The 18,229-nt window shown below is 35.8% G+C and overlaps 1 protein-coding gene across 4 annotated transcripts in view; it reads left to right on the top strand.

The window, feature by feature from the left end:
• Positions 1 to 18,229, top strand: part of LOC132911460 (protein O-mannosyl-transferase TMTC1-like) — a 292,210-nt gene that overhangs the window by 253,105 nt on the left and 20,876 nt on the right. For all 4 annotated transcript variants that reach the window (XM_060968103.1, XM_060968098.1, XM_060968112.1 and 1 more), the window contains exon 11: positions 17,025 to 17,165. In XM_060968103.1, coding sequence (XP_060824086.1) covers positions 17,025 to 17,165 — 141 coding nt within the window. The remainder of the gene's footprint in view (positions 1 to 17,024; positions 17,166 to 18,229) is intronic.

Raw genomic sequence — 18,229 nt, 5'->3', positions numbered from 1 at the left:
GAAATAGGAGAGCTACACCGACAATTTTTAACATTCGCCTCACGTACACCCGCGTTTTATCGTAATCGGTTATTCTTTGTCCTTCTCTATATTATTACACGCAATGATAACGAACAAGTGCAAGGAGAGAAACAAGCTTTTACCAAAAAACTCAATCGATAAAATAATATGTTTTCAATTATTCTATACCCCTATACTTACAAAAAATCATTCATACGATCGTAAATATAAAATTTCTTTTTCAACCAATTCTAACATTAAGTATTTACGAAGCCCAAGTTGTCTTTTAAAATTATATGGTAGATACTCGGATAAGTTTAAAAAATTGATGAAATTTATCATCGATTCAAGGGGGTCGAAGCGGGGAAAGAGAAAAGAGAAATTGATTATTATCGGTCAGTAATAGAGAATGAGTCTCCCCTTGGTACGAGTAAATAGATCATTGTTGTTTCCGAACAATGATGAGAGTATGCCCGTTCGTGCTAGAAAAGACTGATGAACGTGCTATAGGCAGGCATTGTTCGTCCGGCGGAAACGCCGTTGAATAAATTGGCCACACTGTTTCCACGACACCATACTATCATCCTATATTGTCTCTATACATTTATTGTGTGAACATTGATGCTTAATGCAAGCATCGCACGATTCTATTTACGAGAAACGACGAAATCGATACGTTCGACTGGCAATTATTCTTTGGTTTTCGTTGAGGGAACAAGGTGGCTGAGCAAACGATCGGTACTCGATGCGTGACCGAAGGTTCGAAGGCACATCCACGCCAGCCATGATTAAACTCGTTTGTATATTCATGTATCGCTAACGTAATACGTGCTTCAATATATTTCACGTTTAACGTTTTAACGTTTCCAGTCCTTGTTCATCCGCGTAAATGAACCGCTGAATATTATGAATTCAGATCGTGTCATCTCTTGGAATATTTATTGATATTAATCGTTATGAATATTTATGGAGATTTTAAAGCTACGGAGATCTGGTTTGCGCTGCCTGAAAAAAAATCGACTTACTTGGTATAGCGAAGCTATTTCATTGTCGTGACACGACTTTTGCTAAAGATTTTTGCAGCGTCTGAGATATCCGGTGTCGATACAAATTGATACTTTTATAGTTTAGCAATATAAATATATTATATTTTATTTATCTCCCTTCATTCGTATATCGTATAATTATATATTTCATTGCATATATTAGTTTTTGTATCTTCTCTGGCGTCACGTTAGGACAAAATTTATGCAATGGAGATAAAAATTATAAAAATTATGCGTTTGTAAGAGAGTTAATATCTTCAAGCATGTTCTTTTTTGAGCGTAAATTAAGCGTAATTTAAGGCAGAATTCTAGACCTTAGTACAATGAATAATGTTAATGTACAACAATGTCGTTCGAGACTTGTTTTCCAAGGTACACGGTATAAACAATTTAGGAGTAATAATAAATTTTAATTATTAAACGAATTGTACGCGATCTAAAATCACGAACAAAATAATAAATTCGCTAATAAACGCTTGGACGAAAAGATGCCTAAAAGATCTTTTAAGGAAATTAAATTTTCACTCCCTTCGACGCTATCTTCTCGCGGATGGTCGAGGGGTTAAGTCGTTCGTGCATCAGATAGTCGATATAAACAATAAAACCGGATGCATTAGTATCTCGCGGGCGAAGTAGCTTTTCCACCAGCACCTGAGCTCGTACGAGTCGTGACAGTAACAGGAATTTTTATTGCGGCTCAGCGTATTCGATGGATTCTCCTCGCGCTTGATTTACTATCCGACCAGCTCTATATGTATTTATGCTTTTAAACACAGTGCCGCGTAGAAACGTTTTACGCCACGTCTCGAATAATAGTAAAAGCAACGTCATAAAATCGCAATCGTATAATGCGTTATCGCGATCGTAAGATCGCGTAATGCTCGCGTAAATTTTTCTCTCTAACGTATATCTATTACGTTCATCGTTGATATGCAAGCAATAACACGATGTAAACATCATTGGGAGCCGTTTTCTATGTTGTCTATTCTTCTCTTCTTCCTTTCTCCCGTGGCATCGTCCGTTGAGACAACTCGTAAACCGAGTGACAATTTACGCGCGAGCTTCCAGTTCTCTTACACGCGTTTACGATTATTGCCGATGATCGGGAATTTAACTCGACTCGATCTGCGTTTATCGAGCTTGCTCACGGTTTAAGAACGACGATTTTTTAGCTGAACGAAAGCTGCTGAAGAGTTTTCGTGAAATCTCTGGAGCACGCTTCCTGAATCTTTAATTAGCGTACCTAGTCATAGGATAGAAAAATGTCGAATGTACGAGCAGAGTAGGAATAGAATAACGATAAGAATAGAGTAGAAATAGATCAAAAATATTAAGTATATCGAATTTTTACTTCTGCCTGTGCTTCTTTCATAATTTTGCGTTTTCATTTTCTTCTATGTTTAGGAATAAATAAATAATAGTTAAAAGTAGTTCCAAATTTCTGTGAATATATTGTGATTTGTATACATGAAAAATTAATCTCAGTCGTCCCCATATTAATTTCCAGTGTTTTAGCGAACACAACGATCCAGTGTTTATATATATATATACTTTCTAGATGAATTCTTAAAATCGAAGAATTTAATTTTTAATCCGATACGTTAACCAAATTAGCATCTGCCTAGATGATGGAACGAACGATTCAAGACTCGTCACTCTTCGCGACGATCTGCAATGTCTACGAAAATTCGAAGTTAAAAACGTTCAAGGTGTCAAATGAATATTAAAGAAACAGGGTATCGCTTATTCAAGACGCGTGTAAAAGATGGTGTGTGAAAGGGGTACGATATAGGGAGGACGTCTAACACGACGAATACACTCTCTGCTACGCTTTATCTCCTTCTTATAAATGAAACAGGTTATTTATTATCCAATAAAGAGACACTCCTGGTACGCGACACCCTTGCGGGTACTTTGCCGGGGTTGTATCCTCTGACGTGTAAATATCGAGGTTTCCCTGTAACCCTCTCCGGAGACCGGCCAGACACATTTTATCTTTCGCACCCTTCTTCGATAGCGCATATTCTTCATGCTGTTTCAAAACATTTCCAAGCGTATGTTCCATTAACCGTGATTTCAAACATTAAATTGCGACACTTTCAAATAGAAGAGAGGAAAATAGTTGAATGCACAAACTGCTTGTAGCTTGATCTAAAGTAAGCGTACGCTTGATCGATTTTAGATAAATCGATAAGATCGATATTAGATATTGAAGTGGTAATCGCTTCTAAGAAAACTTTTCATCTGGTCTTTTTAAGTTTCTCAAGCACTAAAGCCATCGACAGCGTATAGGCAAAAGACTGCGTCGAAGGCAAACCATAAACAGTAGATAGGCGACGTTGGCTTTGTCACGTAAAATAAAAATGAGAAAGTGAAGACGAAAAATAAAAGATAAAAATAAAGAAATAAAAAGTTTGGTTTACACTAACTACAATTCGCTTCTGAACTCCAGCCGCGACTTTTCAAGACCGAAGGTCTTACAACTACTTGACCTTCGGCGGAATCCGATTCTTTTTCTCTGTCATCCCTCGATATCCCCACTATCCACGCGTTTGTTAGGCGTTCTCGAAAATTCGGCGAAAGGACCGTTGGGATATCGAGGGTTCATTAGGCACCTCGTTTCGGCGACATACATCGTCACCGAGTGCCGCAACATCTTTATTTCCGTCATCAACCCATCGGTTCCGAAGCGGACCCGATGCGGACTGAGATGTGGTTGATGTTACAGCTTCAGGGTTTTCGGTCATAGGGTAATGCTGCTAGTGTCACACGCTCAAGAAGGCCACCCGCTCAGTTATCAGGTAGACTAAACATCCTGCATACCGACGAAAAAGCCGCCTCTGATACACACCCGACGATAACCCCTCCAAAGGGACTAAAACCTCGATATAGAAACCCTCCTAAACTAGCGCTCGACATATTATTCCATTGTGACACTTTGAACCGCTCTGTTGGATTTACATAATAAATTCCATTATCATATACGAGGTTCAATTTCTTCACTCTATTCGTGAAAGAATTATTTCGTTCGAACTGCGACGCGAGGAGATTACCGGCGATCTGTTAGTTTCGCGATTTCTGGTGTCTCCGACATGACACTAGCGTGCGGATCTGGATCAGCTCAATTACATTTCCACTTGTATTTGCACTTCAGTATTTAAAATATATATTTTCTACCTTAGAATTTGTCCACGTGTTCCTTTGTATTCACATATATCTAATAACCTGAACATTAGATAAATTAAAAACATGAAGTAAAAATTTTCTGCCGTTATGAATTTTTTTTTTTTTTTTTAGTTTTTGATTTTTTTACAATTTGTCCTGAAGGACATTTGGTAAAGTGTTATATCTTATTGGTGAGAAAAAAAATAAAATAAAAATAAATATAGCATGTGGGTGGCTACCCCCAGCGGGATGCCATCTTCGTGTTTGCTAGGTTATATTTTTTATGCCGATATGAATTTGAAAGGAATTATACTAAAAGAAGTAGTTGCACAGTATTATATATATTACACTGTACAAATTAATTGGGTGAAAATATATTAAATTTCCTGTCATTTATTAGTATTTTCTATTTGACACTATCAAAAGATAACGTAGAATCTGATAAGAAAACATTTCATTGGAAAACAAGAATATACGTAAGTACTTTTCGTAGTCTCTGATTTATATGTAGGTATAGACACTATTTCCAATTTATTTCATCAATGAACATCCGTAGCCAGAGTTATATGTTTCTAAGTATTACTTTGCCAATAACTGATCACCAAAGCTACACGATCCAGATCGGAACGTCACGCGTTAAATCCTATTTATCTCAGCATCCTTGATTCTCCAACGATTACTATAGTTTTATCTGTTCTTGAACTTTCGCTGTTTCACGGCATTCGACGACCATACTACGTGAACTTGGGGCGCATGCTTGTCTTTGCCGAACAAAAAGTTCGATTGCATGAGCGAAAGAAAGCACGAGACTTGGACCAACGGATGTAATTTCTTAAATTGCCCGCGGATGATCGTATCTTACGGAAAGATTTCGTGTCGCGGTGGCCAGTACGGCCATTATCGGCGCGAGTTGAAGGAAAAACAGAAAGGGACGAGTTAACCGTGTACTCGGGACGCTTGACAAAGCGGCTTTAATTAAAACTTTCCAACGAATCGGATAGCCTGGAGATATTTTCGAGCGAGTGTAAGCAGTTTCGAAGTTGGCGGGTTAGGAAAGGAAGGGTTGAAAGGAAGATGTTACCGATGCTTGTGCCTCAAACGCGGCCTACAAAGGTTTCAGCGTTCGAGATGCCACGTGAAAAATAGCATTCGTCGTTTGCTTTTATAAGAAATTAATTTAATCGTCGTTTAAAGAGATTCGTTTGTGCGGCGAGTTTGGTCAAATGTTCAAATTTATGGAAAGATTGTTTAGAAAGAAGTGTCTTGTTGACTTTGAATTTACCGTGCTCTTTCGAGTAGGAAAAGACAAATATTCCTTTAACGAGGTGTTTCGTTCGTTTAATACTTTTGAAGATGGTATCAGAAGCGTGACGTGTTGGGAAGTAGTTTCACTGCTGGTACTGTCTCTTCGTTTCGTTTAGTATTCCGAATGCGTGAGCTTTTATTGTTATTACTCTTAAGTGTCGCGGATATTGTCTGGTATGGATGTTGTAGCACACGGTATAACGAAAGAATATAATAGTATATTGACAAATATTGCAGTCCGTTATAACGAAAATAATGTAACAATAGTTCTTAATGAATAAAAATACGATAATAATTGTTGGTATTAATTCACTGTCTTTGTTATACATACATACATAATATATGTAGATGGGTTGGAATTGATCAATGTTCCTGTACTTTTGTTGGAATACAACGATATTACACGCATAGGCACAAATACTCTTGCACAGACACCCATACAGGCATTTGAACAGGACACTTACACAAGTCATAGTCGTTACTGCATAGAGAATGGGGTTCAAAATATTTAAGGGATCATGGGTCACTACCTAAGTCTAGTCTGAGAGTAACTGGCCAACAATAACAATTCTTGCATACTTTGTTAATTATATCACTCGCTTATATACATCAGGTTCTGTAGTACTGTTTAATAAATATCACTGAATATTATTTCAACATAAACATTGTGTCTTCCACAGATTATTAATCTTAACTTCAAGATTAAATTCTAACATCAATGGCAGAAAAATTTTAAATAAATTCATAGAATTTCAGATGATGCGTTATGTTGATTTACTGTTTATTACTAGTTATGACAGTATTTAAATATATGTATAATAATACTTTTAAGGAGATACTCGAAAAATATATGTATATGAATAATACATAGAATATTTTTGTTGAGGTTATTAGATGTGTGAACAGAGGAACGCGTGGATAAATTGCAAAGTTGCAAATATATTTTAATACAGAAGTGTAAATACAAATAGGAATATAATTTGAGCTGGTCCAGATCCGCACGCTTGCGGTGTTACCCTACGACTGAAAACTGTTGGAATACAACGATATTACACGCATAGGCACAAATGCCCTTACACAGACACCCACACAGGCATTTAAACAGGACACTTGCACAGGTCATACTCGTTACTGTATAAAGAATGGGGTTCAAAATATTTAAGGGATCATGGGTCACTACCTAAGTCTAGTCTGAGAGTAACTGGCCAACAATCAACAATTCTTGCATACTTTGTTAATTATATCACTTGTTTATATACATCAGGTTCTGTAATACTGTTTAATAAACATCACTGAATATTATTTCAACATAAACATTGTGTCTTCCACAGATTATTAATCTTAACTTTAAGATTAAATTCTAACAACTTTATGCAAGTTTGTTCGACCACGAACGTGAAATTAATTCACAAATTAATTTTACAACTTATTCGATATTATGATTGAATTCTTTACGAAAAATCCGACTCATTTATGTATGTAAGTTTCTCTATAAATTTCTGAACAGTTGATTAGCTTGTTGTAGGAACAACTTATTTTGTTTATAAAATAATTACTTATAACTTTTACCCTCTTCTATATTCACCAAACTCTTCTCTCTATTATAATATTAAATTTTCTTGTTACCAAGTATCGAACACGAAGAAAGAACTAAGTACGTGTTTTTGAAGTTGTAATCTATCGAACTACGTGTACCGTAAACAACGCTGTGTAAACATTCGCGTCCAACTAATAGCGGATTAATAAAGAGCGTCTTAAGAAACTTCGCGTTCTTAAACATCACAAAACAAAGCTCAACAAGAAAAGCACGAATTCACCGTGCAAGTCTTTTGAGCTTTTGCAGTTCGCGATGGCACATGAGCATCAAACTTGAACTTTCCAGCGAGTTTCGAACAACGATCGATTGATTTTCTCTTAACTTGATCCGAAGTTATTCTCCTGGACACGCTACGAAGATATTTCGAGAGAATGATGCATCGCCAAGAAGTTTAATGAACAGCTTAAATTATCCGAGAGAATCCCAAAGTTTGACGACTTATCGGTTCTGCTTTTTCCTTTACGGTCTTTGTATCCACGGAAGTCGAATGCTGTCCGATGGTATCCACCGATTGAACAATAAAATCGAACTGCGAGAAAAATTAGACTGTCTTTGATCATCTCGATAATTATTACTGTCATACTTAATATTTTATAATGAAACCAGGAGACGCGTTGCAACTCGTTGAAGATCAACAAAATTTGTAAACCAAGAGCCATGAATTTTTTTTTGTATTTATTTATGCCAAGATTTGTTTTTACACATTGAATGTAATTCACTTAAACTATGAATTAGCATAAGGTGTGTTAGGTAAAGGTACCGATACGCGACGGTACGACGTAGCCATGCTATATTATGTGTCGGAGTTTATTACAGTTATTTTGTGTTTTTCGTTCTTGTGTTGGATTTAAGCCGCTGGGGAGCGGAGCTTTTGTGTGTTCTTGTTTATGTTGATATTTTTGTCCTGAAACTTGGCCGCAAAACAGGACGCTTCGGTAGTCTACTTTTTGTGTGCTGTGGGATTTTGGGAAGGGGCGGGATGAGGGTAAGGGGGAGGGGGAAGAGACTTAGACATAAATTAGTAAAGTGGAATTGATCGATTTAACTTTTGTGGGTGTTGCGCGGAAAAAACCACATAAACCACTTCTAACGTACATAAATCAATACTCCTCGGCAAAATGTGGAAATAGATCAATGCTTTCATCCTTTCACGAATATCTCTTGCAGAGAGACATATACTCTCATTAATGAGTCGTTCGATTTGTTAAAGGAAACATTTCAATTCGAAAAATAATTCACCTTTTTTCCTCCTACAGATATATCAGATTTATGGAAGAGAGATCTTCAATCTTTTTTCTGCTCGAAATGCAATTAATTTCTATGTATAAACATTGATTCTACAGAGGTTGTAAATACGAAGTTATTACGTAAAAATGTCTGTGAAAAGAAAACTTTCAGCGAGAAAAGTATGCCTTCAATAACGATGTTTGACCATTTACCATAGAGAAAGTGAAAAAGGGTGGAAAGGAAAATGTGAAAGGAGTATTCTGACCAAAGTTTTCACTTCAAACGTAGTTAGTCGTCTCTAATTGAACTTATTAAGAAAGTCTTTCAAACGATCCTCCGATTTTCTGCGTCTGACCGGCTCTTAAGAACCTGCTCGGCGTTTTATTCGTTTCTATTTAAAGCTCATTGCAAAAGTGCTTGCGTTTATTTAAAATCGAGAATCCTTTTCCCATTGAAACGGCCCCATCCTCGCTTTTCTATCGCAGCTCGATTTTCGAATTAATTCTCTTGTTGAAATCCACGCCAATAACTCGAAAGCGGAGTAATTTCGATCGTTTGAGATCGAAGAAAGTAGAAGATCTCTAAGTTTTCATAAACTGGAACGCCAGTATTTCAAAGGGCGTAAAAGCAGAGTCTCTAGAGAGTGGTCAAGAAACGGTACGATAAGAAGTAATAAAAATACTCGCTTTTTCCGTAAGATAAGCTTTAATACTTTCAACTCTGTGAATGTGTATGTGGAAAGAAACCTTTCTGTCTTCTTCTGCTTCTTTGAAGTAACGTCTCATGGAAGGATACAACATATGTTTTTATAAATAATTTTTTAACATAAAAATATATAGATACGTAAATAACACGTTAATCGTATGTACGATAATCACTGTATATTACTTTTTTAAATAATTTTCGATTTCATTTATTTATTTATTTTTCCTATAATACCTGTATAAACAAACGCTGAGTCGTCGTTTAATTATGAAGTTTATTTCTCTTCAAATTATTTTCTATCTTGTAATATTATAACGAAATGTTTCCAATATTTCAGGAAAATAATTTTATACTTTCCAATTTTTGTCTTAAAATATCGAGTCTTCCTAATTATGTGCAAAGGAATTCCAACATTTTAATCCCAGCGAACTATACAATTATTAAATAGTGAGATACGCGAATAAAGATATAAACGATACTGTTTAGAAAGAAAGCAGTTCAAATCAGAGTTAGGCGACTTGAAGTAGAATAAGCGTCTATTACGTCAGACCTACTCTACAGTAACAAGCGTATAGACATAGAAGTGTATAAATTCAATTAATTATATTATGAGAACATTTATTTCAATCGTTTTTTAATTTGCTCTACATTTTTATACATTTTTAGAGCACCGCAAATGAAGAAGGACGTTCAAAATTTTATTTTGAGTATAATCATAAATTCAATTAAATTGAATTCAATATAACAATGTTCTTTATTTATTTGCTAGCTGCTATAATTGGCCGGTTTATGAGCAAAGTGTACATTTATGCGCAAACTAAATAGTGGGAAATAAATTAACTTAGACTGGGTAAACTAAGGACGTTAAAGTTATCTTGTAAATTCGTATCCACTATAACGGATAAAGTTAGATCAAGCAAACTGAAACTCCAAATACTATCGGAATCAGCGTTACTCGATTTATTTAGCCTTGACTAGTTTCTAGACGCTGGCTGCCCCACTAAAAGCAATAAAGAATATCAAGGCTGAAAAGTAATTAGCTTCTTAAAATATCGATATTAAATAAAACGTTCATAGGATTTCAATAATACATGAGAGTTATTAATTCTCAGGTACATTTTTGTGGCAAAATTCTACTTTAAAGTATTCAAAAAATGTTTCATGCTATTACACATCGAAAAATTGTTTAAGATATTTCAATAATCCGGCGTAAAATTCAGATAAAAATGCAAAACATATTTTCTATTCGCATTTCTAATGTTTCGTAAGTCTGATCAAACACTGTATCTGATATTTTGATGTTTAGCAGCCGTCACTCGCAGAATTTCGAATCATCGATGCATTAAGATTAGCATGTAAAATTCCGCACGAGTGCTCGCAACTCTCGACACGAACACCCTTCCATCATCTCGGTTCGTAGATTCCAGACATTCGTTTTCTCAGCATTTTCCAGGATTGCGTTCGATCCTCGAAAAGAACAACGGGTTTCTAAGCAATCCTCTTTTCGAAGCATCGCGAAAGGTGACGAGTGTCTGCTTTTTAAAACGTCGGAAAAATGCCACTGGGATACGATAAACGTGAAGTTTGTTTGTTGCTGTACAACCTGTACTATTTTAGCTTCTGTTCTGTATTCTTTTGAAGATGTTATCTTCGTCTATTTTATGGAAACGATTTGAATCTTCATGACAAGATAAATTATTTTGTAGTTCTTTGTACATTCTTCGTTACGAAATAAATTACGAACGAAATCACAGACACGTTACATCATTTTCTTCGATTTTCAGGATACAATTTTTCAGAGAATAATAAACGAAGAAACAGAATGTAATAATAGAATAAAGGAACTTTATTTCTGCAGCTGTTTAATTCATTCGATTCTTTGCTCCTCGTGGTGTATTATATTATTCAATATTATTGTCCACTGACGGGACTTAAACAGTATCAAATATTTTATAAAAACAATTCAACGATACAGCCACGTGAAACGCGAGGACTTAAAGCGAACGATGGAGTAAAAGCCGATCGGAATCCTAATAAATTCCAGTCCCCTTTCACAGTTTTATTTTCGCAAAGCAATAAATCTTTAAAGCGTCAGAACGAAACAAAAAAGAATTGCAATACAACGGGTGCAAGTTAAAAAACAAAACTAGACGAAGAAAGGGGGAAAAAATCTGTTTACCGTCGAAATATTTTTGTTCGGGAATCGATATCGTTCCCGGCGACTTAAATATAGATGGAGCTAGAGTCAAATGGAGCAAAAGAGGAAAAAGAAATAAACAAAAAAGAAAGTGAATTGCAGAACAAAGGATGCAAAGGGTTAAAAAACAAAAGAAAGACGGGAAAAGAGAAATATGTGCATCGAAGTATTTCGTTCTGGAATCAATATCATTTCTAGCGACTTAAATATAAACGAAACACTTTTCCAAGGGTGAAACAAACGCAGGCAACAAAAAACGAACAAATGCAAGACAGAAGAGAACGAATAGGAGAAAAGAAGAAATGTGGAGAAATAGGAAATACACATCGAGATTCATCCCGAACGCATCGAATAAAACGGATTCGTCGCGGGAACGTGAACATACATCACAGACTCGATAGAATACCGGTCGGATTATACCTCCCTTTTTTGACGCTGGCCGATCCACTCACGTTGGATTTCTTTTTCTGTCTCCTTTATCCGCTTTCTTCATTTCACTGCGTGTAACTTGAACGCGCCCGCGACGATCCTATCTCCGTAGTTTTCTCCCGACCTCCAACCCTTATTGAGCTCTCGCAGACAACCCTCTCACCGTTACACCGTTACGAACCAACTATCCTCGAGATGTCTCCAGTCTGTACGAATTGTGTTCTCCACTTTCCTGTCCCCATTCTATACCCGTCTCTTTTTCTAATATTCCAACGTGGTTACTATAGTCCGCATGTTGCCACCGCGATAGCATTCTTAATATCGAATATTACATCGAAAAGGGCGCGCCATTCGTACGTCTCGGTGGAGTCAATTTGCTGTTACAGATGTCATGCAAGAAGGGGCGCGTGTATTCGTTCAACGTGGGGTAGCTTGTCACAATTTTGGGGATAGAACAAGAAGTTTGGAAGTGATATTGCGTGTTTAGTATTATAATTTGATTTTAGTTGACGTTTGTTTGACGTACTGTATATAGATTAATCGGTTCCTGTACGACTCTTTGAAAGCTAGTAGTCGTTTAAGTGAACATCGACTATTCTATTTTGTAATAGCCTGTTGAAATGTACAGAATGTCGTGCTATTACGTAGGAAAGTGTTTCAACGCTTGTTGACTTTTGTAAATGGATACATTACGTGTGTCACACGAAACGTTCTGAAATTTTGCTGGCACTTTAACGAGACCCGACTTGACAACGATAAAGTTTTCTCGCGAGTGAGTAATTACACTTATTGGTTATTGGTTTCCAGTCTGAAGATTTCAAGTTATAGTTGTAGTTCAGACTGTACATTTCGTTCTAAATACAACCTGCGTTTCTCGAATTAAAATGACAAAGCATATCAGGCGTGCGATTTGATGTTACAAAGCAGAGGGTCGTGCAGAGCTACGAATCCTATAGAAACAAGCGAAATATACGGAGATAATCCTTAAAAATTCTTGCGTAACAAAGTGCACCATAGTATGGTAAGTTTATGATTAATTCCGACTTTCGAGATCGGAAATGATTTCTATCCAACGTGTTGTATTTAAACCATTTAATATCGGAAGTAAATTTTTTGTTGATAAACCAAAGTTATAGGAAAAAGGATTCCGAAATATCGAAAAATTTTTCTGAGAGTAAACAGCTATTGTATGGACAAAAAGCGGAATCACTACATGAAACTATATCTCTGTTATAACGAATGGGATATCAGATTTTGGTATCTTTCGTGTTTACCTTTAACAATCCAGTTAGGTCTTTGTTGAACACGATCGAATAAAAGTTCCTCTTTCTCCCCGCTCCACCCTTTTCCTTCTACCCTATATTTGCTTTCAAAAGTAATTTCATATAAAAATTGGGAAACTTTATAACCATACCGTGTCGGTAGTTTATAAAATATCCACAATAAATAAATAAAATACCACAATAAATCAGAGGACTTCGTGACATTAAACAGCACTGCTGTATCAACCCTTGATGATTTTGTGTGGAACAGGACTCGACATTCTGTTTCGTTCTTATCAGTTTTAATACATAAAATATAATAATAAAATATAAATATAATATATAATATATAATTATTATATTATATAATATTATATATATAATATATAAAATATAAATAAATATAAATATAATAATATAATAATAAAAATATAAATTCGGCAGAAACACGATACAAATGTTATCGATTATGAAAATATGAAAATTCGTTGAAATTCTGAACAGATTTTCAAAATAGTTTATCGAATACGAAACAGTTGGTGTAAAGTGTTTTCGCTAGATTCTAAATTTTTTAATGCTCTTCTTATTTATTCTCATTTTATCCATACTATCCTACTCTCCCCTCCCTAAAACAAACCGTCAAATTGCAATTGACGAAGGGAAGGTAGTTTACACGGTATTATAATTACAATGGCGTTAACGCAATCCGAAGTGTGTTCCGCGCATAGACAGAGAGGCTGGGATACACAGATTTTACTTTGCCTGTGTTAAAGCTTGTAGCGCTGTAGTTGACTGCGTGCCATGGAGAAGGGTTGCAGCCGAAAGGGTGCGAGTGACATTTTATTAAGTACGGAGTTTCATGCTTCGAAGCAATTTAGACGTATACCACGCAGCGAAAGTTTCATACCGGCCTCCAACGTGCGGCAAAATCATTTGAATCTTGAAAGGCGGTCGGTGATTTACAGAGGCCTCATTTTGGACCGGTTACTTCGTGCCTCTCCGTTCATGAGTTTCTTCGCTTTGTAATTACGTATCGTTGCTCCGAGATCGTTTTAACACAACACTTCATTACAATCTAATTGAGCTTCGGATGCGTGTTCGTTTAATTTATTACCACCATTTACCAATTTATTAATTTATTTTTATTTCCGTAAAAAGTTTTAGTCGCAGAATATAATTGATTAATCGTACATTAAATACAGGTTATAAAAATATTGTTACATCGGCTGATTCATTGATTCAAAGTTATATATTTATATATCACAAAAGATATAACTTAGCAAACACGAAGTTGGCACCCCGCTGGGGGTAGCCACCCACATGCTATATTTATTTTTATTTTATTTTTGTATTACCAATGAGATATAACACTTTACCAAATGTCCTTCAGGACAAATTGTAAAAACCAAAATAAACTAAAAAGAAAAAAAATATATTTATATATTGAGAAATAAACATCAACACACAAATAAATATAAGTACAATATAAATAAACATAAAGAACTGTATTCCATAACTGTTAAAGTGATCGCCACTTCTAAGAAAACTCTACTTCTGGTCTGCGGTTTTCTCAAGCGCTAAGGCCATCGATAGCACATAGACAAAAGAATGCGTCGATGACAGACTATAAGCGGTACACGTGCGACGTTAGCTTCAGGATTCTTTTAGTCTCAGGGTAACATTGCTAGCGTGCGGATCTGGACCAGCTTACATTGTATTCCACACTTTGTACTTTAATATTCACGATATATATATATATATACTTGCAATACCTTACAATTTACCCACGCGTTTCTTTAATTCCACATTACATTTCTTTCTTATATTATCATTTAAGTCTGCAAATCTACCTCGGTGATATTTGTTCTTCCCTTGAAAATTGTAATTTAATAATAGGCGAAAATAATATATCGTAGTGACAACTGTATTTTATTTATTTTTAATAATAAAATGTTTGATAATGTACAACATGCAATGTACTGAAATAATTTCCTTCTAAAGATTTGCATTATTTTAATGAAATAATTCTTGTGTTTAAGGTTGTGAAACATCTTTTTATGAAAAGTGTATCGTACTTGGTTAATATTATCATTTAAATATATTTGAATGCTCGATTAGTATAATTTCTTTGTGATTACTTTATTGTTTTATATTCTTTTATAAATTCCTTTTAACGCAGTCTTCTAAGTAATATGAAGAATTCAGTGAAATATCAGGACGCACGGAAGTCAGATATTAACGAGGTAGAAATTTGTAACTTTTAATTATATTCAGACTCTGGTAAAGTGCATACAGAAATGGAGTCTGTTTCTCTGGACGACAGCTCCAACGAATTATAACATTCTAAGATAAATGTATTAAATAAAGTACCTTGTTACATAACGAAACGAAATAATTAAAGTCGTAGTTAGCTTCCATTAAAAAAGTAACGGTTAATTTCTGAATAAATTAAAGTTTCTTCGATTCAAGATAAAAACGTTAAATAGCAGGACGAAAGTTTTGTTTCTTTACAATTATAAGACAGTTGACGTCGAAATCGGGGACGATTAACGTTTCACCGGCCAGTTTCTTCATGACGATTATTTAGTCGAGGAATATCCTTTATTTCGATAAGAAAGTTTAATTTAGTTCCGCGAAGTAGCTTCCGCTGAAAAATCGAGTTCCGCGCGTTGTTCCACATCCCCCGTCCACAGAAATATAATATTGTTCTTTAATCCTCGTTGCGATGTTGGGCCGAATTGCGTCGCTTCAAAGAATCACTGTCAGAATATACGTTTCTCGTCAGAAGTTAGGAAAGTTTTGTCAGAACGCGTTTCCACCATAATACATTTTCCCTAACTACGTTACTTCTAAATTGGGTTCGTAGCGGCGACGCGAGCAGCGGATTTAACTAAAGGCAGAATTGTGCTCTTAAATACGCAGCGTTGTTAAATATTTTCTGAAAATTAAATACCCATATGCGTTGCACATGCTATTCAAAGAAGAGCAGCGTGTTTAAGCTGTTCGCACTTGAAGATAGGAAAATATGAGAAGTTTCATTATCCGAGCGAGACGTTTAACGATAAATGCGCTATTATGAAAGCAATCAGAAGAATTTATGCTTCTGTATATTTTACTGACGTTTATTTACTTTGGTTTTTATCCTTAATGTTTTCAACAGAACTCGAAGATTTATTCTTCGAATCTGAAATGAGATTATTCCGAAGCAATTCAACGAACAATACGAAGAAAATTTTCATTACCGAACATCTATCAACAATTCCAACCAGTTTAAGAAAACCGATTAATCGTTTGAAAATCAACCAAAACGCGCCACTTAATTTCCTTCGCTAACCATTCGTTGTTTCCTCTAACTAAACGATAATTAACTGATATCTACTGGTTCCTACCGCTTTAGCCAGTTCTATGGGCATTTGTTAATAAAGGAAACTTTCGGGAATTTTCGCCAAACGTAATTTCCTGTCCATAAAGAAAGGCGAATAGTTTCGCGCAAAAAAATTACCTAATTCATCTTTCACCCTACTGCGAATTCATCTTTTATTCGTTCACGATGGCGTCTGCGCGTGTAGCCGAATACAATCGAATCCTCGTCCACGATATCGAAAGCAAGAATTCGCTGGTTTGTCATTATCTCGGAGATTCAGGATGTATCCTGCATCGATACATTTTTTGTTCTTTTTTCAGTTTGAAAGCTTAGGTATTACGTGCAACATCTATGTTCGTAGGAAATTTATGGAAAACATACGTATAAATATTTGTAACATCGAGATTTCTCCGTGCAGTATAGATAAAATCCACGATATTACAAAACAAAAACTGATTCAAGATTACATTGCTGTTATGCCTGCTTGTTTGTCGTTGTGTTCGAACATACGGCAATATTTTCACGATATTGTGCAAATTTGCGCTCGAAAAGATTCGAAGGATCGATGAAAATTATTCCGTTGATCAGCTCTATCGCCGATTATTACACGAGCACGTATGCTCATGGGGGAAACGGAATTACCTTCGTGATTAAATGCATGGAAACGCACCGTGTTCCTCCGGATCATTAATCACTTTGTAAATAAGCGGTGTTTATTTGATTACAGGCTGTGGCCGACGTACGCTAGTGCGCATAACAACCTCGGAACACTTTCGGTGGGTGATCAAGCGGAGCAACACTTTTTGGCTGCGATACACGCTCAACCGGGGCACGTGAACGCTCATTACAATCTTGGTCAACTCTACAGGTCAGTGACTAAGTCATCGTGAAAGAAATGTCAGATGTCATTTCTTGTGAATCGCTGCTTACTTTATTTTTTGTAACCCTTTAGCTATTATACAGAGGAATTTACTGATATTGATAATTAATAAACTAGAAATTATAACATGTAGCTCGTAAAAATTCGCTAATAATGTTCGATAACGTAGAAGGATATTTCAGAAAAAATTAAGAAACATTCTATTTAACGTTATTTTTTATTTATACGTTGCTTCGTGTAAGATAAAATTCTAGGAATTAAACGCTCGGAGATTAACGAGGTAACATTAATTTAATTCTTCTTATTGAACTCACATTTACTAAAATCATAAATATTGATCTTATCATAACACGTAACGATACAATATTAATTAAATTCAATAGTATATTTAATCAACTCGTCATCGTTCATCCTGATTAACAATTTAATTAATCATAACAGTTACCGTTAATCATCGAACGTTAATTACACTATAATAGACAGCTCAAACGATACCATTATTATCGACTACAAGAATCATGCACAGAGCCACTCTTTCGAGTTTGATAAGAACTTGTTTCCTCTCGAAAACGTTCACAAAGGGAAAACGAAACGATACGCTATCGCGTATCTATGGTAACGGTCTGTGAAACTCGCAAGTGAAGAAGCAACTCGTTCATTTGTGTAAAAAAAAGAATAAACGAGGCAGACGCGGCAGGGAACAACGAGTGGAAATCAAGGATAATTCTCGTTTCTCCGAATGCCCTGGAATCTAATGGTGTCTCCCATCACGCGGAGTAAACAGAGTTACAGGAAGAATTCCGAATCCAACGGTTTCCTGCTTTATTAATGGTATATCGAGGCAATGGTATACCGAGGTATACGCTACGCGATAAATTTAGCGTGGCAAGGTAATTCTAGCGGCGTGGTCAAAATTAAACTTTAATTAACGCCTCTTGCTTGATAAATTAATGTTTAATTGACGGCGGGAGCGAGGCGTGCGTACGTGCATACCGCCATTGCTCGTTCCGTCCACTCGCTGCTGTTGCTGCTGCTGTTGCTGCTGCGCTGTA

The sequence above is a fragment of the Bombus pascuorum genome, chromosome 1 (genome assembly GCF_905332965.1).
Source record: "Bombus pascuorum chromosome 1, iyBomPasc1.1, whole genome shotgun sequence".
Classification (NCBI taxonomy): domain Eukaryota; kingdom Metazoa; phylum Arthropoda; class Insecta; order Hymenoptera; family Apidae; genus Bombus; species Bombus pascuorum.
Note: the sequence above shows the minus strand (reverse complement) of the source record. Positions and strands in the feature narration are given on the sequence as shown.